The 26,267-nt window shown below is 42.9% G+C and overlaps 3 protein-coding genes across 4 annotated transcripts; 2 read left to right on the top strand and 1 right to left on the bottom strand.

Moving 5' to 3' along the window:
* Positions 1 to 566: 566 nt before the first annotated feature.
* On the top strand, positions 567 to 2,128 carry LOC134212884 (uncharacterized). Of its 2 annotated transcripts, none has more exons than XM_062691153.1 (3): positions 567 to 774; positions 1,066 to 1,182; positions 1,244 to 2,128. In XM_062691153.1, the coding sequence occupies exons 1-3, from the start codon at positions 744 to 746 to the stop codon at positions 2,104 to 2,106; spliced, it is 1,011 nt and encodes a 336-aa protein (XP_062547137.1). In that variant the 5' UTR covers positions 567 to 743; the 3' UTR covers positions 2,107 to 2,128. The 2 variants fall into 2 exon arrangements, with proteins under 2 accessions (XP_062547137.1, XP_062547138.1); XM_062691154.1 differs by lacking the exon at positions 567 to 774 and adding an exon at positions 911 to 957 and having other exon boundaries at positions 1,051 to 1,182.
* Positions 2,129 to 2,557: 429 nt separating this feature from the next.
* LOC134212882 (uncharacterized) lies at positions 2,558 to 4,087 on the bottom strand. Its single transcript, XM_062691152.1, has 3 exons — positions 3,782 to 4,087; positions 3,533 to 3,712; positions 2,558 to 3,470 (listed from the first exon to the last, which is right to left on the bottom strand). Exons 1-3 carry the CDS (start codon positions 3,882 to 3,884, stop codon positions 2,593 to 2,595), a joined length of 1,161 nt encoding a protein of 386 aa, XP_062547136.1. The 5' UTR covers positions 3,885 to 4,087; the 3' UTR covers positions 2,558 to 2,592.
* A 3,205-nt stretch (positions 4,088 to 7,292) lies between these two features.
* Positions 7,293 to 9,376, top strand: LOC134217019 (cyclin-dependent kinase 9). Its single transcript, XM_062695772.1, has 2 exons — positions 7,293 to 7,598; positions 8,163 to 9,376. Exons 1-2 carry the CDS (start codon positions 7,429 to 7,431, stop codon positions 9,193 to 9,195), a joined length of 1,203 nt encoding a protein of 400 aa, XP_062551756.1. The 5' UTR covers positions 7,293 to 7,428; the 3' UTR covers positions 9,196 to 9,376.
* Positions 9,377 to 26,267: the final 16,891 nt, after the last annotated feature.

Here is a 26,267-nt window from a genome sequence, read left to right as displayed (position 1 = left end):
ATAATTCCTATCATTGCTTTGTGAAATATTGAAGTTGGAGGTGTCGCACGACCAATTTTGAATCGATTTAGAAAATGGCCATTCCGTGGGTCCTGGATTATGACCGATGTGGCCGGATTGAATCCGAGTGGGCCAGGAACCCTAAAAGTATCATTCCCATCATTGCTTTGTGAAATCATGAAGTTTGAAGTGTCGTACGACCTGTTTTGACTCAAATTTGTAAATGGCCACTTATTCCGGGGACAACTGACCCCAACGGAATTTGAAATAATTCTGGAACCAAACTGTGGATAGCCTCAAAGTTAGTCCATCCATCCGGATGGAATGTAACTTGTTGCGAAAGAATCGGCCAAGAAATGCGGTTTTTACAGCAGTTTAGATTTTTGAAAGCCCTTTAAAACAGTCGTCGGAGACGGAAAGGTTAACGTCTCGTCAAAAGGCCCATTCCCTTAAGGAATTCCTTTTCAGTGTGCATTTGCAGAATCCAACTACTAATTTTGCAAATAAGGGAGGAAGTTAGCCCTTTGCGCACTCATTTTGACGTATGACGCATTGTTTGTTTTTCATCCTGCAGAAGCAGACGCGCGAAGTCTTTCGACAAGTTGTTCTTCTCCGGTTGTTTTGTTTTAAAGTTTAAAAAATATGTTTGAAATGCTGAACTGAATAAATAATTGGTACCTCTAATATTTTTCTTGAAGTTGTGTGAAATCATTTATTACTATATTTACAAGCTGCGCAATAAGATGGACTATGAAGCATACTCGGATTACGACGGTAAGATTAGTGCTGTCCAATGAAAGCTTGAAGTAGCTCGAAGTTTTTTTCCTGTCCTGCTCATGCCCATTTGTTAACAAAAAAGAACGAGCAGGACGGGAACAACTTCGAGCTACTTCTAGCTGCTCATTGGACAGCACTAAACTGTGATTGTGGAAGCGCCCGAAGAAGAACTAGTAACTGGTAAGTAAATCAGTTTTCCAATTGGTTGTATTGTGTATTGTTCTTTATTTGTATAAAATTGATTTCAACTAATAAGTACTTTTATATCTTCAGACAGTTATTCATCAGCTGAAGAACCATGTGTAGTACAACCGGTCAAGAGAAAGGTTCCGATTATTCGAAAACCGGGCGAGATTGTGACTCCAATGCGTATTCCTATCAAAACCAACTTGAATGGTTCGATATGTTAGTTTCCAATTTTTTTATTTGATTTATAAATCCTAATGTTCTCAAGAAAATATTTTAGTTCCTGCGTCGAATTTACCAAACAATCAAACTCTAACTCCCAGACCAAGAATAAGGACGAACATCAAAACGGAATGGAAGAAAGTGGAAGCAATATCCAAAACATTACTGACGCCGGATGCTGGGACTGATCGCAAATCCACAGTTCACAGAGAATTGAAGTTGAAGCCCAAACAAGAATTACGAAAGATTTCGATATCTGAAGTTATCAACGAAATTAAATATGACAAAAATGATGCTACAGAGGACAAGAAAGAGACGCAGCTGGACCGTATCGAGCGTAAAATGGATGAAATTTTGGACAGATTGGAACGACAGGAGACTGCGTTATTGCATATGAAGAAGGATATTTTTGATATCAGTAGCGCGACGAAGAGCTCAGTTGTTGAGCTCGATGAGAACGAGGAACGGCCAGTGAAACCTGCTAAGCGAAAGTGCTTGGTGGTGTTCCCTGTGGCGGACGACGATTACCTGCTCCGGTTGGAAGAACTCGTCAGTTCAGATGAAGACATAATGGAAGATTTGATCAGTCTCTACAAGACAGCACCAGTCAACAGTGCTTATGACTTTCTGCGCTTCAACATCAATGCCCTATTCAAGAACTGTTCGAAGTACACGTGGACGGGAAAACCCCCGAATTCATGCCCCACGGCTCTTCCCAGTAAAGCTGCCGGTAGTCTGTGCTTGATAGATCATTTGATCCGCTGCGCGGCGGAAACATTTCCCCATGTGAACAGAGACCTGATTCAGAAAGACCTCCGACGTGCATTAGCCAACTTCAATGAGAGCAAGACCAAACGAATGAGCAGACACCAAGAGCTGGGTTTGATCGATGTGTTCAAAACAGTTGACTACGGTGAATAAAGTTGATTGATGTTGCTCAAAATCGTGGAAATTAATCACATTTAATTTTGTGAAAAAACCCTGTTTATTTGAGATTTTCAAGAAGGTTAGCCTTTCTTGATTAGATGCATGAAAACAAAACAAACTAGTGATTATGGTGGCTGGGTTCGGTTCAGGATATATTTGAAATGGAAATATTCACCCCTATTCTTGTTTACGGACGAACGAATGCAGTTCTAAATGTGCATCAGCTTTCGTTCGTAAGTAAACAAGAATAAGGGTGATTGTTAACTTTCCAGAGCATAAGAGCATTTTTGTTTAGGCCTTATGTTGGGCAAATGTAAAAATGGTTTAGGAAATTTATGTCCCAGCAAAATTGCCGATTATAAAGGCGGTTTTTCTTTCGTTTTGAAAAATTGAATTTCACTCCAAATGGAAGTTTTTTTTTTGTCAAAAATGAAAGAAAAAAATGTAGGTATCAAATCAGAAACCGTATTTATTTCATCATTACCCTGACGAATGCTCGCCCTCGTCCATCATCTCGATAGCGGATTTGTCAATCCCCCGCTTCAGCCTAGCCATTCGTGATTCGTTGAAATTGGCCAACGCTCGGCGAAATTCGCTCTTGATCGCATCGCGACCCAAATGGGGAAATTTATCACAACCGCACGTGATCAGCACGTCTACGATGGCCAGTTGGTTCGCTGGATTGTGAGCCTGGACGTTCGCGGCATTGTTATGCGATGATTTTCCGGTCCAAGTGTACTTCGACGTGTGAGCAAACAGCAATTCAACATTTTTACGCAGGAAGTCATAAGCGCTTTTTGTGGTGGCATCACCGAAAAGGGAAATTACATCCTCTTGGATTTCTCCGTCGTCCCGAACCAGATCTTCCAGTTGCAAGAGGTAGTTATCGTCGGCAACCGGAAAAACGACCAATCGCTTTCGTTCTCGCTTCACAGGAATTGGTTGATAGCTGGTCTCGCGAGCGTAGACAACCGCTTTATTTGCAGTATTTTTTAGGTCAGCTCGTAAGTGTTTCATGCCGAATTTCAGAGTTTTCAGCGCAGCGTCGTGCTCTTCCTGCTTAGCTACCACCTGTTCTAGCAACTGCTCAATGCGTGTTAGCTTGCTCATAGCTTCGGTATCTCCTGATTCAGGGAACTTCGAATGCTTATGCCACTGATCAGAATTCTGATGTTGTGTGACATGGTCATCTTGCGGAAACTCATCCACTGCATCGCTCACTGAACCAGATAGCACCTCATCGTCGGTTGGATTAAACTTGACCGCTGTGAGTGGTGTTTTTGAGTCATGGGGCAAAGCATTGGAATATTCCGAGCGGGAACGAACGAGTGCTGGTATCTCCAAAGTGGACGAGGAAACTGAAAATGCACGTACGTATTGAACGGTACCAATGTGAAATCTCACTCTTACGTGCTCTTACCTTTAACTACTTCTGCGGGTTTCCGAGATGGGGTGACCACTTCTCCTGGTTTACGAATGATGGGAACTTTCCGCACAACTTGGGATGCTTGTTTTCTACTTTCATTAACGATGGTTGGGGAGGATGATTTCTTCACCGAAATACTTTTTGGGAGGTTTAAATTAAATTTAAATCTGGGAACTACGTTGGTAATAAAGTAAATTTGCGAACTACTATTAGAATAATATAGATATTAAACGAGTTTATTACCTGATAGTTGTGTTTTTGGCGATGTTTGGTCATGGGTTGGATAATCCGTTTCATCATAATCAGCCTCATTTTCATCAACAATAACTTCTTCTATTTCTAACATTGGATACGCGTACAATATTAGTGCTCGACAGTGTAACTAACAGATTACAGTACTGAATAAAATAACGAAACTTAAACTAAACCAACTAATTTATCGAAAGTTCAGAAATCCGAAACAAACCACAGTGTTGTTTGTTTTACTTTTTTTAACATTATCATACTATGTTCAGGCTACGGCTTTGTATCCTTTTTTATCTTTTAGCATGGTTATCTTGATGAAATTTTTTATGTGCGTAATTTGAATAACAAATGTAATTCCGTCTAAAGTCTGAACGTTGTATATTCCATTTTGACTAAACATGAGCTGACTTGGCGTCAGTCGCGGGAAGTTTTGACGTAGGACCTGACTTCAGCTCAGGCTGGTCGATATGATCCAGTGCACTGCAGTGTATCAAAATTGGCCTTTCAGCTGATTTTATCACCAATTGAAGTTCTTCTATATGAATGTGACAGCTTCGGGTTATGCGGGCCTGTTCAGCGTTTGTAAACAAGTGCAGTCTCGAGAGTGTCAAATGAAAGAGTCTATAAACTTAAGGGCCTGTTTAAATATTACGTAACGCAATAGGGGGTGGGAGGTTAAAATGATTTCCCACGAGACGCTTCAAATCAGTTGATTTTAAACTCGATTTTAAACGTCTAGTGAAAAGACCTATTGTCCTACAGTATCCGCGTGGATCTCTTTATTTTGGAATTTTCCGGATTAAAAAGTAGCAACACCAATTTAAACCGACCATGTGACAACCGCGGTGTCATCATCATCAATAGACATAGACCGCTGTCATCATTGAAAAGTAGTATGAAAAAAAATTGTGCCCGGGACATCCTGGCTACGATTTGGCGATGTTGGAGATATGTTGGAGATCAGCAAAGCATGCTCTTTATCTTGGTGGTGCGAATAGAATCAATTTGGTTGTCAAACTGAAGCCAAACTTCTCTATTGTGCCGGAGCCAAACATTGAAGATTGTGGTTATGTTCTTTTCAGATCCTATATTGAGAAGTATAGGATTGGAAAGCGAAATTCGAAGAGCGGGAAATGTTTGACAGCCAAGCAACTGCAAAATAATTTTGCTTATTAGATTGATTTCAAAATATCCCTCTACTCGCTTGAGAGCAGAAAACCTGCTCTATCCGCAGCACCCAGCTTTTTATGTTAAACTATAGAAAACCTCATATTTTTCTTTTGTTAAACAACGAGGGAGCTCCATGCTCCCATAGTGGCGTGTTGGCTGTTCTAACGGTCTAGGCCTTTCATTTGTGGATTGATTGCAGCTATTGATCACATACCACCTAAAAACCACTAAAATTCGATCATCGCCGCCGAACACCCTTCTGCAATGCACAACCAGAGTCCTGGAAATATTGAAATTAGTTGCATATTCAGGAGTATACGAAATACAAATTTATTTTCGCACTAATTCACCAGTTTTCCAAAACAGTTATTTTTAAGTTAGCAAATATGACAGATACATAGAATCTAATTCATGGCTACCAAGATATCCTACTTTGAAATAGGTTCACGGCATATGTCAAATTTGATTCATCCCTTGTTAATTTATATATAAGCTAGCGTAAAAACCTGGATAGCTATTTTATGTCGAAAAATAGCCCGTCGATTCCTCCGAAGCTTTGTTATCATGCATTAAACGAAATTAAAACAAAAACATTTTACACAAAAGATATTTTGGTTACTAGATAAAGATTGTCGCTTCGGTTCCCTTTGTTCTGCTGTCCGAAACATGTGTGGTACATACCTGTCAAATCGTATGGATTTTCCTTCTTTGACATTTAGCTCCCCTATCCTCGCCAGCAAAAGATGTTCCGGACAGCGACGACAGCGACAATTTTTATCTAGTAACTAAAATATATTCAGTCCCCTGATATTGTCGCGCTTATCTTTTTCTAGAATGCTGCGGCGGTCTTACACTCGCAGGCTCGACTGCGAAGGTAAACGTTAAGATAGCCGCCGTGTTAAAAGATAAGCAGAATTTTCCTGCTCAAAACAAAACCACGTGCTTTTCGCGAAATGACAGCAGTGTTCGATTGTATTAGTGAGAGGCAACCGGAGTCACTGAGTACGTGGAGAGTGTTCATCATGGCAAGTGCATATGGTGGGTGAGATTTTCATTGACTCTGTTGTGTTTAGTGACCGCTGCGATTACCTGAGAAGCAACCAGCTGGAAGCCGCAGTATTCTATTTTACCTCGAGATGCATAATAAAATCAGCTGATTTGAAACGGCTCGTGAAAAGGCCTATAATAGTCCAGCCATATCCCGACCAACCATTTCTTCAATTTTCTTTAAAATTCTTCATATAGATCGTTAAAGGTTTTCATATCAACCGTCGATAGCGATCGATGCCATTTCATGAAGAATTTTAAATTAATCAAAAGTTAAAACACGGAAAATTGTTATCGATCTTTTTCCAAAATATCGATATCAATTGATACCAACAAAAGTTATTTATTTTACAGTTCTACTTTACCGACCTGTCAAAATTTCCAACAAAACAAAAATAGATTCTTCAGAGGTTTGCTTCTACATTTTTTGTTTATTTATTTGCTTAATCGGGAATCGAACCTGAAGAAGTGATGATGTTATAAATTTGCCCAGAGAACTTAACCACTAGCCCACAATGAAATGATGATTGTAAGCAGCTAAGTTGCATCAACATGCTAAAACTTGAAATTTTCATTCGCATATTACTTGCATATAGGGGGATTATTTCCCACTTAACACCATTCTCACATTCATCTTACTTCAATGCGTACATAAAATGACAGCTGCTGTTAATTGGTTCGTAAACTACATTACGGCTTTTAGAATTGAAATCTGAGTGTCGTTTCATTCAACGTCCGTTCATTTTTAGAAAATTTCTAAATCATAATTTTGAGATGTAAACAAACCGCAAAATATCCATCGGTGTTTTGGTATCCAACGATATGAATCGATGGACTAAAACGTAATGAAGGTGCAGCGATGTTCGACAGTAAAATTCGTTGTCAAAATATATCATAAAGTTGAGATCGTACTTTATCAGAAATCTGATAACGTTTCATGAATATTCATATCGTTATTGTGATTAATTTGATGGTAAAGATGTAGCGATGTTCATCTTTCAAATACTTTGTCAAAGTATATCATTGCGTTGATATCATACTTTATATGAACTATGATAACGATTCATTAAGATTTGTATGTGAATAATGTAGTGTAAAGAAATACCAGCAAAATTATTTGATTTTAGATAAATAACTTGGAAGAAGTTTGACGAATGGTTGGCCGATATTTGTCGGCATATGGAGGGTTATACTGTAGTTTTGTCCGTGCACTTAGCCCTTTTTGACGCACAACGCTCCCCATTCATCCCCGTCCCCGATCCCCTTTCAGCATTCCTTCCATCAGCAGACTGCAGTCAATCGCGTCATTTGCATTCAGATAGTGAAGGAAACAAAAGGTGCTTTTCTTGATCGAACGCAAATCGCATTGTTTTCCATTTCCTAAAATTGTTGCTGATTCGAGTTTTCCGTGCGAAAATAAATCCGCCATGAGCTCGTCCGGCCGCGAGGGACATTCCTCCGGGATGCAGGTGTCCACCTCGAGTACGGTGCTCAGCATGACGGAGAAGCAAAAATACATCGAAGATTACGATTTCCCCTACTGTGACGAGTCCAGCAAGTACGAGAAGGTGGCCAAGATTGGGCAGGGAACTTTCGGGTAAGTATTGCGCTGAGAAAGCTAAGTGTCATGCCTAGGTATCATTAAAAATCAGATTTTTGGAGTCAACTGAAATACAGGGCTGGTTGCGAATCACTTGACAATGTTTCTTTATTGCAGCCATTTTGTCGATTTACATTATTTTACTATTAATTGATGTACTGTTAACAATTAATTGTATTTGAATACATATTGTCATGATTTCATGATATAAGGGCTTAAGTCAAAAATATAATCCTACTTTTCGATTTATATCTTTCGAATGAAAGTAGAGCAGTTTTTTATCAGCTCAGAATCAAAACAATAATTAGTGCTGTTCAATGAGAGCTTGAAGTAGCTCGAAGCTTCTCCCTGTCCTGCTCATGCCTATTTGTAGACAAAAAAAAAACGAGCAGGACGGGAACAACTTCGAGCTACTTCGAGCTGCTCATTAGACAGCACTATTATTGTATTTGCGAATCGTGTCCTTGTCAAAGTATGTGGACCATCGGTCTCTTCTAATCAAGAATTTGAAACTTGGTTTGCACTTGTTTTGATATACTTCTGTATTCTACCTTTTTACAGCGAGGTGTTTAAGGCACGCGAGAAGAAGTGTAACAAAAAATTCGTCGCCATGAAAAAGGTTCTGATGGACAATGAAAAAGAGGGATTTCCGATCACGGCACTACGCGAAATTAGGATCCTTCAACTATTGAAGCACGAGAATGTGGTAAATCTAATCGAGATCTGCCGAACCAAGGCAACAGCCAACAATCGCTATCGGTCAACGTTCTATCTGGTGTTCGATTTCTGCGAGCACGATCTGGCCGGGTTACTGTCGAACATGAACGTGAAGTTCAGTTTGGGCGAGATCAAGAAGGTTATGCAGCAGCTGCTGAACGGGTTGTATTACATCCACAGCAATAAGATCCTCCACCGAGACATGAAGGCTGCCAACGTCTTGATCACGAAGAATGGCGTCCTCAAGCTGGCTGATTTTGGATTGGCTCGAGCGTTCAGCATTACCAAAAATGGACAAGCCAACCGATACACTAACAGGGTCGTTACTTTGTGGTATCGTCCTCCAGAATTGCTGCTCGGTGATCGTAACTATGGACCTCCCGTGGATATGTGGGGCGCTGGTTGCATTATGGCTGAAATGTGGACTCGTTCGCCTATCATGCAGGGTGCCACAGAACAGCAGCAGTTAATCTTTATTTCGCAACTTTGCGGATCTTTTACGCCGGACGTATGGCCTGGCGTAGAAAGTCTGGAACTGTACCAAAAAATGGAACTGCCTATGGGACACAAGCGCAAAGTGCGTGAACGGCTACGACCGTACGTCAAGGATCCGAACGGTGTCGACCTACTTGATAAGCTGCTTATTCTCGATCCGAAGGAGCGCATTGATGCCGATTCCGCTCTGAATCATGACTTCTTCTGGACTGATCCGATGCCGAGCGACCTGAGCAAAATGTTGTCTCAGCATACGCAGAGTATGTTCGAATACCTGACACCGCCAAGGCGGGCTTGCCAGATGCGCCAATATCAACAGCAAATGGTCAACCCGATGCAGCAGCGTCCCCAGGACAACAGCTACCAGGATCGTGTTTATTAGATGACGTCAGCTCGGATGTCGTTTTCGAATTATTCTTTTTATGTAATCAAAGGGTTAGAATTAATGAACTAGAACGTTATTCATTTATAATAATTATTTCTTTATTGCTGAAAACAGCGTGGCGTTACATTGATATGCGCGAAACCTTATCAATAAATTATTCCAAAAGTTAACTTTGTAATTTTGACTGTTTTAAAACTGAAGTAAATGCTCTTTGATAATGAAAGAAAATGCATAACAAAACTCAATACCTTCAAACGTGCCTTGGGCTACATTAGGTCTATGGCTTTTTATGAAACGCGACTAATAAATTGGCAGTCAAGCAACTTTGAATGAATGCCAGACTATAATTTCATATAAGGGGCATATTGTAATCTTGGTAACTGGAACTTCTTCCTGGCAAGTGGAACTTGTCACCCCAGAATCAAGAAGACTATAAAATCCTCATCAGCATCGGTCCATCTTGTATGCCGCTTGAGAATTTTTTTTCGTGGTGTTATTTAACGATGATAGACCAATTGATTGCTGGCTGTTCGGCCACATTGAGAGGTGACGTAAAGTAAACGGCAACTTCTCTCCCCGAACAGCCAAGATAGCTGTGTGGTGTCGGCAGCCAGTTATCTGGCTAAGAATAACGCTACGGATTGCTTGTTCCGGTGGTATAAGTCCACCATACAGGTGACCCCAAATTCTTGGTGTGATGCGGCTTTATGCTTACCGTGCCTACGAATGAATGGTTAGGGGGTCTAAAAAAACCTAACCGCTAACGGAGCCTGTGAAGCACCAGGGCACCCTTCACAGTATCTAGCCCTTACTGCGCTAACCGGAGCTATGGCGTAGTTGACTTTTTGCTTCTCCGAAATAATCGGCTACTCTTATTCAATCTCAACTTGAGGTTAAATAAGGGTGGGATTATGAGCATGTTTTTATTTAGTTTTTCAACAAATTGTCACCTATATGGATTCGCTTTATGCGTTATACACATTGTACTCTGTGTTTCGTTTTCTTGATAAGATATCAATTTGACTTTCATCGTTGCTTTTCATATTAATGCTGAAGTTGTGGAGTGCATTATCTTAATTTGCAATGGCTTCAGTTGAGATAGCTCAAATCAATCTTCAGCATAAAAGAACAGCAACGATTAATCTTTGTAGACTTATGCAAAATGGCAAATCCCAAGTGGCTTTGGTGCAGGAACCCTATTTTCGCAAGGGTAGCTTCTACCTAGGTAACCTAGTGAACCCGGTTTTTGCTGCTTTCAGTAAAGAAATGGCAAACTCTCGATCAATGCCGCGTGCATGTGTGCTTGTTAACAATGCTATTGTTGCTACACTTATCTCTGAACTAACAACCAGAGATGTATGTGCTGTCACAATTGATGTAACTGGCGGAACCCCCGTCAGGAAATACGTCTATTGTTCGGTTTATTTACCACATGATGAACCATCCCCTACGGATGCTTTCAAACGAGTTGTCATATATTGCACTTCAAAAGGCCTTCCGCTAATTGTCGGCAGTGATGCTAATGCTCATCACATCATCTGGGGTAGCTCGGATATCAATCTGAGAGGCTCCAGCTTGATGGAATACTTAAGTAGTACCGAACTTAGTTTACTTAACATAGGCAATCGCCCAACCTTTATGGTACAGTGAACGTTCGCTAATTGTTTTTTTTTTAGTTGGGGCGCTTTTTAGTTGGGGGTTCGCTAATTGGGGCGAAACCCAATTAAAAAGCAGCTAAACGTCAGAATGTGATGTCAAAAACGCGTTGACGTTTTGTTTCCGTGTTTGGCGGGATCGATATTTTCCATATTTTCTGGCGCGTAAAATTTTCTTTTGTTCAATGCAAAAAGTAAACAACATTGACGCTTGTCAAACCGCCCCAATTAGCGAACGGCATTCGCTAGTTGGGGTGAGGTCGTGCTCCAATTAGCGAACGATCACTGTATCTAATAGAGCAGAAGTGTTAGACATAACCCTTTGCTCCAATAGAATCAGTCACGAATTGACTAATTGGCATGTGTCAGATGAGGAATCGATATCTGACCATCGCTACATCTACTTTGATCATTTGAATGTTACTTCGCAGACCTTGCGTTTTAGAAATCCCCGTTCAACAAACTGGGATCTTTACACAGAGTTGCTCTCTACCAAATTTCATGGATATCTACCTTCTATAGAAACTCCTACCGACTTGGATGATGCAGTTGATACTACAACGTTGCACATCATGGAAGCTTTCGAAGAAGCTTGCCCTTTACGTTCTGTAAACACCTCAAGAGGAACCCCTTGGTGGAATTCCGATTTGGCTAAGCTAAGGAAGCAGTGCAGAAGGAGTTGGAACAGACGCCATTCAGCAGGGACGGATTCTTTCAAGTTGGCTCGCAAAGCTTACAAGAAGGCTCTACGATCTGCTGAACGATCCGGCTGGAAAAACCTTTGTGCAAATGTTTCCAATTTGAGTGAAGCCAGTCGATTGAATAAAATTCTTGCGAGATCCAAGGATTTCCAAGTTGGCGAAATTCGCAAGCCAAATGGCGACTACACTTCTTCTGATGAAGAATCGTTAGAGCACTTATTTGATACGCACTTCCCTGGATGTGTCGATATAACATCTTCGGATGATCCTGATGTCTTTTCATGTAGCTATGGGTCTTGGGCTCAAGCACGTAGAATCATAACTACTGAATCGATTCAATGGGCACTTAACAGTTTTGCTCCCTACAAATCCCGTTATACTTCAGAGAGGTTTTGAGCATATCAAACATGTTTTGAAAAAGCTTTAGTATGCAGTTTTGCTACTGGGCATATTCCCATATCCTGGCGGGATGTCACTGTAAAGTTTATCCCAAAAGGAGGACGTGCTTCGTATGAAGAAGCAAAGAGTTTTACACCCATCAGTCTGACCTCATTTCTTCTAAAATGTTTAGAACGTATTATCGATCATCTCATACGTGATGACTGTTTGGCAAACATGCCTCCTCATGTTAATCAACATGCTTACCAATCTGGAAAGTCCACTGTGACTCTTCTACACAAGGTTGTGTACGATATCTAGAAAGCATTCGCTCAAAAGCAATCGTTCTTGGGTGCTTTCTTAGATATTGAAGGTGCTTTCGACAACGTGTCTTTCGATGAAATATGGGCTACCTAATATTATTACCAAATGGATTCACCAGATGCTTAAAAACCGACATCTCTACTCGACATTACGTCAAGCAGCGATTAGGAAATTAAGTGTCTGCGGATGCCCTCAAGGGGGAGTATTATCTCCACTTTTGTGGAATCTCGTTGCAGATACGCTATTGAGGTTACTCAATAATGGCGGTTTTCCTACCTATGGATTTGCCGACGACTATCTTACATTGATAGTGGGTTTGTGCATTACTACCTTATTCGACCTGATGCAAAATGCTCTTCAGGTAGTTGAAAGTTGGTGTCGCCAATATGGCCTTTCGGTCAATCCGAATAAAACATCTATTGTTCTTTTCACGGAAAAACGTAATCGTAATGGTATTCGTCCATTACATCTTTTTGGTTCTGAAATCAATGTAACTGATCAAGTGAAGTACGTGGGTCTAATTTTGGATTCAAAGCTTTCCTGGACTCCTAACATTGAGTTCAGAATCAAAAAGGCGTGTATGGCTTTCGGCCAATGCCGACGAACCTTTGGTAAAACTTGGGGTCTTAAACCCAAATATATCAAATGGATTTACAAAACAGTTGTACGACCAATTTTGGCTTATGGATGTCTTGTGTGGTGGCAAAAGGGGGAAGTGAGGACAATTCAGTCTAAATTAGGCCATCTTCAAAGGATGTGCCTAATGGCAATGACTGGTGCGTTCTCTTCAACTCCCACGGCTGCTCTCGAAGTTCTCTTCGACGTGGCCCCACTACACATACATCTCAAACAAGAAGCATTTTCTTGTACTTACCGACTATGGGTACTCGGTTTTATGGAAGAGAATCCTGTAAACCGCAGTTCTACACACACTTCGTTGTTACCGCTTATGGTTAATTGGGACAAAATTTTCCTTGCTCCAAGTGATCTCACACACGTTAGTAGTTTTCCTTATAGGACATTTTCAACACAATTCCCCTCGCGGGATGAGTGGACATCTGGCTATTTGGAGAGAAGTATGTCGGACAGCATTGTTTGTTACACTGACGGCTCCCTCCTCGAAGGTAGAGCAGGTGCAGGCGTCTATTCGCGTGAGCTGAGATTGGAACAGTCACACTCACTGGGTACACACTGCACTGTCTTTCAAGCGGAAATATTTGCCATCATGTGTGGAGTGCAATCTGCACTGCAGCAACGCATTATGGGAAAAGTAATATACTTCTGTTCAGATAGCCAAGCAGCTATTAAAGCTCTCGCCTCGGCCAACTCAAGGTCGAAGTTAGTAATCGCATGTCGAACTCAAATGGAGGAACTGAATTCAGTTAATACTTTACACCTTATATGGGTACCTGGCCATTCTTCCATAGCTGGAAACGAATTGGCTGATGAGTTAGCTCGTAATGGAGCATCGCATGACTTTATTGGTCCTGAGCCAGCTATTCCAATATCCAAGTGTTGGGTGAAGCTTTTGATCAACTCTTGGGCTGTCACTCAGCACAAATGGCATTGGAGTAGTCTGGATTCATGTCATCAAACAAAATTGTACATCCGGGAGCCATCTCCGGTAGTGGCAAGCTATTTAGCTAATCTGTCTAAACAGAATTGCAGTGTCTTAGTCAAGGCCTTGACAGGTCACTGCCGACTGAACTATCACATGGCAAATATTCAACGCGTTGAATCATCTGTTTGTGATAGTTGTGAATCCGATTATGGAACTTCTTATCATCTAATATGTAACTGCCCAGTCTATGCACAATTGCGCTTCCAAATATTTGGTAAACACTTACTTAGTGAAATTGACTTCAGAAACCTGAATCTTCAGAGTATTTTGTTGTTCATAACCCGTTGTGGTAAGGAGTTATAAGCTCTTGTACGTTTATGCGTTGTATGCCCTCTTCAAGGGCCCTTTTCCAAACATTCCCTTTGTTATCCCATCCACATTCCTTTCCTTTTTGTTCACTTCCTTTTCCGTCAGGTGTGTGATGGAAAAGGCTGTGAAGGCGATGGCACAAATCTCCCAAATTGAGGTGAACGTGCCCCTGGAGCCGATGTTCTGATACCTGATACCTGATAGGCTACATTAGGTCCATTTAACTTTTTATGAAACGCGACTAATAAATTGGCAGTCAAGCAATTTTGAATGAATGCCAGACTATAGAATCATATAAGGGGCATATTATAGTCTTGGCAACTGGCCCTTATTCCTGGCAAGTGAAACTTGTCATCCCAGAATCAAGAAGACTATAAAATCCTCATCAGCATCGGTCCATCTTGTATGCCGCTCGAGAATTTTTTTTTCGCGGTATTATTTAACGATGATACCAATTGATTCCCGCAACAGCTGTTGCAGTTCATAACACACCACCAAATTATCGATTCGTATTATTGAATTATCTAAGGTTGATAATCTCTTGCGATTTGTTTTACTGTAGATCTTCCTCCCCATAGTAAGATTTTTGCATACCTACTTTTTTTTTTGTTTTTGGATGATGATACTGCACTCAACCCCATTGTCGAAACAAACGAAAAATTCTAGGGGGGGGGTGTGGTGGAGCGTCGCCTCTGCTTTGTTCTCTCCGAGGCAGCCAAGTTGGTTGTGACGAGACGGACGCAATGAGAAAACAGAACTGTGCAATAAAAATCCTATTCGACTAAATGCTGATGTCATATTAGAAATTTGGAGACAGTACTCGTCGATAGCAAATCCTTCCGCACGCGATGGCATATGAGCAAGTCAAACCACCTTCCTTTTGCCAGTGGAGGTATATCAGCTTCCACACTGATATTCTTCCCTCCCCCTTCATACGGGAGCTTGGCAGAAGGAAGGTCGTGTGATATGTGCCATCACAAAATATTGCCCTCCGCTCGCTTTCAAATCGACTTCTATAAAAACATTCTTCATGCCTGCCGTATCCTGCCGTATCCTAACGGAACTATCAATTCTATACTTTCGCCTCTAATTCTATCATGAACATGTACCAAGTCCAAGTTTGGAAGATGATATTAGCATTTCCATATCATTGTAAATCGTTTAACTTCACGTAGAAAGTAACACACACGAAATCATTAATTTAATGTATATTGTTCAAAAGTTGGTCTACCAGTTTAATATTTTAACTCATCTTGCACAACATGTGAAAGATTTAGTTAGGTTAGTTTTGTTAGGAAAAGTGTATTGGATGGTAACCACTTCCTTCGGTGGGGTTTGATCCCACGCCTATTAATTTATTTATTATCAGACTAAGGCCGGAGTGGCCTGTGAAGCGCATAAAAGTCTTCTCCATTCAGCTCGATCCATGGCTGCACGTCGCCAACCACGCAGTCTGTGAAGGATCCGCAAATTGTCCTCCACTTGATCAATCCACCTTGTTTGCTGTGCACCTTGCCTTCTTGTTCCCGTCGGATTGTTGTCGAGAACCATTTTTACTGGATTACTATCCGACACTCTGGCTACGTGCCCGGCCCGGCCCGGCCGCATTCTTACGATTTTCGCGGTGTGAACGCCCAACAGCTGCTACATATAACTCGTGGTTCATTCGCCTCCTCTACGTACCGTCCGCCATCCGCACCCCACCATAGATGGTACCCAGCACTTTCCTTTCGAAAACTCACAGTGCGCGTTGGCCCTCCACGAACATCGCCTCGGTCTCGTGTCCGTAGAAAACTACCGGTCTAATAAGCGTTTTGTAGATAGTCAGTTTAGTACGGCGGCGAATTTCTCTGCTGATATCGTTATCGGAGGTCACCAGTAAGCCCAAGTACACGAATTATTCAACCACCTCGATTTCGTCACCACCAATACAAACTCGTGGTGGGTGACTTGCGTTGTCCTCTCTTGAGCCTCTTCCTATCATGTACTTCGCCTTCGACGTGTTAATGACTAGTCCAATCCGTTTAGCTTCACTTTTCAGTCTGAAGTAGGGTTCCTCCAACCTCTCAAAGTTACGTGCCATAATGTCAATGTCGTCGGCGAAACCAAATAACTGGACGGATTTCGTGGAAAATGAACTTCGTATTACATACTCCCACAAAAGCAATGTTGAATGCAGACACGAAAGACCATCACCTTGCCGTAACGCTCTGCGCGTTTCGAAGGGACTCGAGAATGCCCCTGAAATTCGAACTACGCACATCAACCGATTCATCGTCGCCTTGATCAACCGTATCAGTTTATCCGGAAATCCGTTTTCGTGCATTAGCTGCCATAGCTGGTCCCGATCGATTGTATCATATGCGGATTTGAAGTCGATAAATAGATGATGTGTGGGCACGTTGTATTCGAGGCAATTCTGCAATACCTGACGTACGGGGAACACCTAGTCTGTAGTAGAGCGATCACCCATAAATTTCGCTTGATACTGCCCCACGAACTCTCTTGCAATTGGTGTTAGCAGCCGACATAAAATTTGGGAGAGTACCTTGCATGCGGCGTTCAGCAATGTGATTGCGCGGAAATTGCTACAATCCAGCTTATCGACCTTTTTGTAGATGGGACACACGACACCTTCCATCCACTTCTGCGGCAGAACCTCATCCTCCCAAACCTTGGTAATTACCCAGTGCAGCGCTCTAGCCAGTGCCTCATCACCGTATTTAAACAGCTCTCCTGGTAGTTGGTCAACTCTAGGGGCTTTGTTGTTTTTCAGCCGGCCGATACCCTCGTGGATTTGCTGGTGATCCGGAGCTGGAAGTCGTATGTCCTGTTCGCGTGCTCTCAGGTTCATTGCCCTACCGCCACCGTTGTCTGCCACATCGCTAAAGCATGAAATCGAATAAAGCCCCAGGGGTCAATCGCATATCAGCCGAGATGCTCAAAGCTGACTCCATGACATCCGCTCAACAACTGCATCGTTCATTTAGTAATATCTGGGATACCGCAACTTTCCCGGTCGTCTGGATTTTTTTTTTCCTGGTCGGGTGTGCCACTGCGAGCATTTATTAGATCTATTGTAGCGTTACCCGTATCCTTAGTGTTTAAGTGCATGTCGAATTACTCCATTACTATTGATAAGCAATGCAGTATCGGTTTCGATACAGTTGTTGTTTTGTTTTCTCAAGAGCACCATGACAAGGTCCCGCTATTTAGACCCTTCACAGAGAGCGATCCCATTGAAGGAGCGCCCCTTATCAATAGGAAATCAATCCTGTCTTGAGAAAACAGAACAGTAATACTGTTTTTGGCCATGCATCGGAGCCCTAGCCACATCCTTGTCTTGCTTCTAGAATATCACCAGTAAAACTCTTAAAACCCGGGATTTAGCTCTGTCTACAAGACCATTTCAAGCAAGAGAATTTGTTCAGTAATAAGAACTTCCGTGTGTTCCTCTCACTACCATTGTTCACCAGTTCAAGAAGAGTTAGTACGTCTTTAAACCCCTAACTCGATTTTTCCAGCAGTCAGTTCAGCCTAGGGAAGGGTACCGAGGTTTTTTAACTAATTGCTTGAAAAGTTGTTTCCGCTGCATACAGTTTAGCCTCAAACCAGAGGAATTCGAGTCTTTCAACTGTCTGCAAGGTAACATTAATTATGTTTTATTTCTGAGACTGCTGTTGGTAGCGGGGACTAAATACGATAAATCCTTAATTACCACAACTTATTGCCCTAGCTAGTGTGGTAGTTTTCCCCTTTCGGCTGGCCTCTCTTGAATTCTTGGTGGGGTACCAGTAATGATCCTACCGACTGCGCCGGGTATTCATTCGACCAACTTTGCGACGCACGGACGTATCAATTTTTGTGTCCGTAATCAAAATGGCGGACCAGCCAAAATTCAAGAGAGGCCAGCCGAAAGGGGAAAACTACCACAGCTAGGAAAATGGATTAAGCTAGGGCTCTGTTTGGTAGATCTTACACCGCAACACACTACGTCAAAGTGATCTACCGTGTTACGGGATCGGTCGTCTGGATGCAAGGTATCTTAGTGAAGGTTCCCAAAAAGGGTGACTTGACTGTATGCGATAACTGGCGAGGCATGATGTTGCTGTGTACCGTTCTCAAAGTTCTATGCAAAGTTATCCTAGTTCGGATTCAGGAGAAGATCGATGCGACTCTCCGGCGGCAGCAGGCCGGATTCCATATTGTCACACTCCGTATCATTCACTTGGTATTCTTTGACTACGCAAAAGCTTTCGTAGCTGGTGTGAGGCAAGGATGTATTCTATCACCGTTACTGTTCCTCATCGTAATCGACGAGATTCTGGTAGGTGCGATTGACCGTGAACCAAACAGCGGGCTGCTATGGCAGCCTATAACCATGGAGCACCTAATTAACTTCGAATGACGTTGCACTCCTCGCTCAACGGCGTTTTGATATACAGAGCAACCAAATCGTTCGATGTAAACACGGTGATCCCTTCCAGTTTCACAGTAGCCGAGCAATCAGTGAAGAATGTTGAAAGCTTCCAATAGCTTTGTAGCCAATTGGCGTCAGACGTCGGTACCAAGATCGATATAAGCGCAGGAAAAAACAGGCAGATAAGTGAACGCACTAAAATACGAATTTTCAACTCTAACGTAAAATCTGTGCTGTTATACGCTAGCGAAACATGGTGTGTATCAGTGGAGATCACTCAGCGGTTGCAGGAGTTCATCAACAGATGCCTGCGGAATATAATTCGGGCCCGGTGGCCTCACAACTGGATCTCAAACAACACAAAAACGGGATCGGAAGTGGGGCTGGGTCGGCCACACTCTACGTAGGGGCGGAAACGAAATCTGTAAACAAGCATTAGACTGGAACCCAGCGGGACATCGCAGCAGAGGCAAACCCAGAGGCATGGCGGCGAAGCCTCGATAAAAAAATAAAAGATACCTACCTGGATACCTGGTCGGCTACAGCGTCAATACACCTATGCCTGGCGTATTGTAGAGCTCCATAATCGCCGGTCTTGGGGGATGTTCCTTCAGCTCCAGTTTCTCCGAACGTTCAGGGTCCCCAGGTCTGATTCCACCGCGTGTAGCCAGCATGTTCGTGGCCTTCCACGAAGTCGCCGGCCTCTATCTAATTCTCTGTTGAATATTGTTTTCGTTATTCTCTCTTCCGACATTCCGAGTTCTAACAGTTTCGCCGGAAAGAAAGAAATAAAAGAAGTCGACCGAAATCTAACCTGGCAACAGGTTAAAGCTATAGCTAGACATCGCTCAGAATGGAGATCTTTCAAGTCGGCCCTTTGCACCACCGGAGGTGTACAGGATCCATATGTGAATACGTAAAGTCTACCACAGATCAGGTGTTCACCGTACGTCAGGTATTGCAGAAATGCCGTGAATACAACTTGCCCACACATCATCTATTTATCGACTTCAAAGCCGCATATGATAGAATCGATCGGGACGAGCTATGATAGCTAATGTACGAAAACAGATTTCCAGATAAACTGATACGGTTGATCAAGGCGATGATGGATCGGGTGATGTGCGTAGTTCGAGTTTCAGGGGCATTCTCGAGTCCCTTCGAAACGCGCAGAGGGTTACGGCAAGGTGATGGTCTTTCGTGTTTGCTATTCAACATCGCTTTGGAGGGAGTAATACGAAGGGCAGGGATTGACACGAGTGGTACAATTTTCACGAAGTCTGTCCAGTTATTTGGTTTCGCCGACGACATTGATATTATGGCACGTAACTTTGAGAGGATGGAGAAAGCCTACATACATCAGACTGAAAAGCGAAGCTAAACGGATTGGATTAGTCATCAACACGTCGAAGACTAAGTACATGTTAGGAGGAGGGTCAAGAGAGGACAACGCAAGCCACTCACCTATAACCCCCTAGGCTATGCTCACGCTCAGTGGAAAAGGGGATCTTCAGGGTCGGAAGAAGGGGAATCGACACAACAAACTCAACGTCACTCGATGATCCACCTCTATTGGGAACTCACTTTAAGGTGCAACATATCCATCAGCATAACTCGGATGGGTGAAACTCACAAGCCACTTCTTATGATTGAACCACTCAAAGGCCACACGGCGAACAAAATTCTAATAGGACCGTTAGGGAGTGAGGCATGGTGACCCCTTTCTGGGTCCGGGATAAAACGGGACAAACCAGACTTATAGTGAAACTTTCAATACACTGAAATTGTACTAAAGCGATCGAATTCATGCACATACGTATAATTACAAACTTTACATTTGGTATCTACTTTTGGCCATTTCTTACTAACTATGTGACGTCACAGTTTCTACTTGCGGTTGTTAGGTCTAGGTTTTGGTGGTACGTGATGGTGGTAGCAGACGATGGTGACGGTTTCGGGCCAGCGGTCCGGAATTCGAGGTCGGACGGTAGGACACTATCTGAGCGCCTGCGACGAAACGGATGACACAGCGTCTTGTTGTGAGAACCCCAGGGTGCTCGCGAATACTCAGGACCCTTCCCGAGGCTGGCGAATTATTGCGGGGGCAGACCGGCTTGGCCTCGATATTGCCGCTGGACTTTCTATCCACTCCGCACTTCTGATCCGAGCTCAAGATGGCGACCTCGTATCGTTAATTTTCCGTCCCTTTCTCGCCTTTCGTCACTGCGCTATTATAATGTGCTGTCCGTTGTTTGCCCGACCGCGATGGCGTCGCAGACAATAGCTGGACCGAAATATAAAAGAAAAAGGTCCTGTCTTGGACCTTTTTCTATTCGATCTTCAGTGTACTTAGTTACACGCCACGGGGGGAACTAGCATTGAAACACCACCCTAGCTTTAAGATACAATAGGTTTTAGATTTCTTTTTGGTATCTATCGTTTTTTTTACACTACTAACCACTTGTATATAATAGTTAGATCACTACTAATACTATTTATAGCGTAATTAGCTATTTAATGCCACTAGACCTAAGAAAGAACAATACAGATATATTTAAAAAAAATCACTATAAGTCTGAAAACGCACTTTTTGCGAACTTTGATTTAACTCACGTCGCGCACTTACTGCTCTCTAGCACGCTCCGAGCAGAATTAATTTCACCGTGCTAGCATGCCGAGTACGACCTTAATACATTCTCATAAGAATCCGACCAAACCCGAGTTTGACGAATTTTCTATACGTGCTACGTGAGTTCTACCGCTCCTTGTCCGGCCCTGGATGTTGCACGGAATCTTGGCTGAGTTTTTTGCCACAGTTGTTCTAACCGATGTCAGCAAATCTACCGAAACGAGAGTGAGTGTGTCGTGGAAATAGGGAGAGGCAGTGGGAGAATGGGAGATCGCTCATTTCTTCCCTTGAGCATTGCCCAGAGTCGCATCAAGTACTTATAGAAAATTATTTGTGACCGAGTCACAAACCTAAATTATGTAGCCGTCGGTTACAATACCCCTCCAACCAACTGCGAAATAATACTATTTTTCGCCCAGTAAGTGCTAAAAGCTACCATCGAATTAAACAAACGGCATAGAATAAGTTATAGTTGCTCAATTTGCGTTCTTTTGTTTTCGTTACACACGTCAAAACTTAGTAGTTCACCCTACTTAATTCCCGTGAGTTCAAGCTGAGAAGTTCAACCTACGTGAGTTACTTCAGTATTTCCAGCTGTCAGTTATCGTTCATCCTAAATCTCATTCGTAACAAAACAAATCGATCCGCGGAAAATTAATCATTTAGAGCTCAATATTGACGATTCCTCCATCTATGATCATCATCCGGTTTTGTTGTCATTCTACGTTCGTGTTGGAGATCGTCTTGAATCAAAATTCCCGGACCAAGTAGTTTTGGACCATCAGTAAGTACTCCTATCCTTCACTGTGTAACTTCTGTTGACTATCTCATTGACTCAACCATTCATTCATAACTTTTCCGTTTCCACCCGGTCTGCAGTCCCGAGGAAAACATCAAATTATCAATCAAGCTTAAGTATCCTATTTTCATTCACGTCAAGCTGATGTTGACCAAAAAGTTTAGTTATTTTACCTTTCTATTTTCTCTATTTTCTAGGTACACGGTTTCAAATCAGCTGATGAGAAGATACCGATCGACTTTCCTGAATCATCGACAAGGTCGTAGGAGCTTGTACCCACCCGAGCCTTGACTATACACGGACTGTAACACGGAGCTAATTTTGCGTTGAACTTGTCAACGGCAGAGGACTGTCTGAAGTTCCTCTTCAGGACTCTCTCGCCTACTTTATACACTGGAGCTGCTTGTTTTCTACGTAAATTGTAATAGTGTGAATTTTTATTGTAGCTTTTTTTTAGATTATTAATAACTATTTTGCGAATAGACTGATCTATCATAAATTTGTTCTCTAGTCTAGACTGTTCCGAAATTTCCTGTTCGTCTCTATCTGCTCGATGTTCGTCACCTCTTCCCAAAGCTTCGTGGCCGAAAATGATTTTATATGGCGAGAATCCAGTAGAACTATGTGGAGTTGTGTTTAAGACGTGTTCTATCTCTGAGATACGTGAATCCCAGATAGTTTGATCAGTTCGGACGTAGGAACGAATACACGCATTAATCGTCCTGTTAAGTCTTTCGACGGGATTCGCTTGGCAATGGTGTCTGGAATTAGCCCAGTGCCGTATGCGAAACTTCTCAAGGAGCGCTTTGAATTCCTTTGATAGAAAGGTCGACGCGTTGTCTGAAATAAGACACTCTGGTACGCCGTAGCGGCGGAACCAATTGTCTTCCAAGATTTTGGTAACTTGTGACGTAGATATTTTCTTTAGCGGAAACAATAAACAATACTTTGAAAATAAGTCCATCACCACCAGGAGGTGGCAATTTCCGGATTTGCTTCTGGGAAGCGATTGGATAAAATCCAATCCGATTATTTGGAAGGGTTTCGTCGTGACCCGTTGCTGTCCCATCGTGGGTTGTTGGGACTGGTTACTGGGCTTGCTCTCCTGGCAAATTCTACACCTTTGCACATAACTTTTAATCTCCTTGGCCATGTGTGGCCAATAAAACTTCTTACGGATTCTTGCCAGTGTCTTTTCGCTTCCCATGTGTAAGACTTCGTCGTGCTCTTCGAACAAGATTTTCTCACGTAGAATGGTTGGTACACAAACCTTCCATTCGAAGCGATAGTCGATATTTTCGGGATTAGAAACGAATTTTTTCAAGATGCCGTTTTCAACGCGGAAATCTTTAAAATTCTCTGGTTCTTGTTGAACCTTCCTCACCATGTAATTGTACCAGTCGGCCTTCTCCGACACCAAACTGACTTCCTCAACGGCTCTAGACAGAGCGTCCGGGACTATATTGTCTACTCCCTTTCGGTGTTTGATCTCTAGATCATGTTTTTGGAGCTCGAGACTCCATCGACTAAGTCTGGATGACGTTTTCCAGCTGCTTCGAAGTATGTAGGTTAAGGCGGAGGCGTCGGTTATCACCGTGAACCTTGACCCTTCAACATAGCATCGAAACTTCTCCAACGAGTTCAAAACGGCTAGGGCTTCCTTCTCGGTCGCCGCGTAACGCTGTTGAGTAGCACTCAATTTTTGTGAGAAATACGCTACTGGTTTCTCAATGTCGTCGTGTAATTGGGTCAACACTCCGGCTATCGCTGAATCGCTAGCATCGCAGTGTATGCTGAACGGCTTCGCAAAATCCGGGTTTGACAAAATAGGCGCGCTGATCAGAAGCTCTTTGATTTTGATGAATGCGGCCTCTGATTCGTCATTCCATTTTACAGTTTTGGGCCGATTTTGCAAAAGGTCGGTTAAAGGGCGAACTATCTCGCTGAAAGTGGCGATAAATCGCCTGTAGTAATTACACATGCCCAAAAATCTCCGAATGGCTCGGAGAGTTTTGGGCCTCTCAAAATTTACAATTGCTTCGACGCGATCTGGATTTGGACGGAGTCCATTTCGACCAAGAATATACCCTAGGTAAGGAACCTCTGGTACGCAAAATTTGGATTTCTCCAGATTGATGGACAAATTCGCGGCTCTGAGCCTATTTGCCAACTCTGTGAGCTTGTCCAGGTGCTCCTCAAACGTATTGCTTACCACGATGATGTCATCGAGGTAAACAAATACGCTTGGTTCCAGTTCACTCCCACCCAATACCCGATCCATCAGTCTGGACAAGGTTGCTGGACTGTTGGCCAGACCAAAAGGCATTCGAGTGAACTGGAACAGCCCTCTCCCTAACACAGAAAATGCAGTAAATTTCCGGGACCGTGGGTGTAGCGGCACCTGTAGAAACGCTTTAGATAAATCTATAGTGGAGATGTAACGACTGGGTCCCAATCGACTAAGAATTCTATCTGCATGTGGGAGAGGGTAGGAGTCTCGGACAGTTCGCTCATTAAGCTTTCTGGCATCGAGACACAGGCGTACCGATCCATCCGACTTGTCAACGGGTACAAGACGGAGTGCCCAGTCACTGTATGACCGTTCAATAATGCCACACTGTAACATATTATCGAGTTCCTTGTTTATCTTTTCTTGGCGAATAGGGGAAGTTGGGAACGGATTGATACGTACCGGGGGAAGCTTTCTGGCCTCTTCCGATAGCTCTATACGATGGTTGATCATCGACGTAGTGTCGAGTCGACCTTCAATCGCTGGTTTGAATAATTCCATCACTTGTTCAAGCCTTCTTTTCTGATGATCCGATAGAGGAGTTTCCTCTCCGTGACTGTCGAGTTCATCTACCTCAATGGACTCATCCTGGATTGCCACCGTTGGCACGATCCCGAATGATTGCCAAAAATCGGAACCGAGTATCAGTTTTCTTTTAACTGATGGGATAACGAGGGCTGACAAAATCTTTGTCACTCCTCTAAACGTAATTGGTAATGCCACACAACCAGCAACATTCAATTTCTGACCGCTGGCGGTAGAGATATCTATGTTCACCGGCTGAATGCGAAGTCTGCAGGCTTTTATAAGTGATCTGGTTCCTGAGCCAAGTATACTCCGGTTCGCTCCGCTATCGAGCAAGCCGATTAAGGGTATATCCAAAATATTGATTCTCACAAACGGTCTATCATCCTCCGCAATTTTGAGAAAATGCTCGCTGATCTCTACGCTCGAGCAGTGCATGTATTCATCTTCGTCTACTTCTCGTTGACCAAGTGAGCAAACTGTGCAGTCTAAAATAGTAGGGATTTTGGGAATGTCTTCTACTGCCGCCTGCCCCTTCAGACGGGTATTCAGGCGTTTTTGCGCAGTATGGACAATCCGCCGTTTCGACATTATAGAACCCACACCTAAAGCAAAATTTGTGTCTAGGAGCCCTGCACTCCGATTGATGGTGGCCTGATATCCGGCAGTTAAAACAAATACCAGGCTTGGGAACTATATACTTCTCCAGCCGAACCAATAATCCCTTGTCTTGAATATTATTGTGCCCTTGATTCCTCTCGACGGGTTGACACTCTGCCGCATTAGCCTTTTTCGAATTCTTCTCCTCGGTAGCTTTGCTGATTGGTCTCTGTTCCAGCCAGGATTTCTCTGGACGACTGACCGAATTCGTCGGTTTAGACTTGAGGTTTGTGTTTAGTTCACTAACCTGATGTCGATTTTTAGTGTTTTCTTCGATGTTGCGGCTCTCATACTTGTACCAGAATGTGGCATCAAGCTTTCGGCCAAATGGTTTCAGATCGGCCAGGTTATCGATGCTAGCTGCAACAACGTAACCTTTGTAATCAGCCCTGAGATTCCTGAAAACAATCTCGTATTTCTTGCGCTCGGAAATCGGCTTTGTAAGAGAGTTGAAGAGTCTCTGCATATCAAAGAAGAAATCTTGAAATTTTTCTTTGGGTCTTTGCTTCCTTTCAATAGCCCTAAACTCACTGACATGGTCATGGTCTGGGCTTAGAAATTCTTTCTTCATTTCTGAGACCAAGTCCTTCCATGAAGCGAACTCTCCATTTTCCATGCCGGACATGAACCAAATTTTGGCTGCGCCCGTAAATAAATGTATTGCGGAACGAAACAGCTCTCTCTCAGAAATGTTTTCTGAGTTGGCATAGAATTCCACTTCTTTAATAAACCGCATTAGACCTTGACCACCATCTCTA

This window comes from Armigeres subalbatus, chromosome 2 (genome assembly GCF_024139115.2).
Source record: "Armigeres subalbatus isolate Guangzhou_Male chromosome 2, GZ_Asu_2, whole genome shotgun sequence".
NCBI lineage: Eukaryota > Metazoa > Arthropoda > Insecta > Diptera > Culicidae > Armigeres > Armigeres subalbatus.
This window is presented reverse-complemented; position numbering and strand designations above follow the sequence as displayed.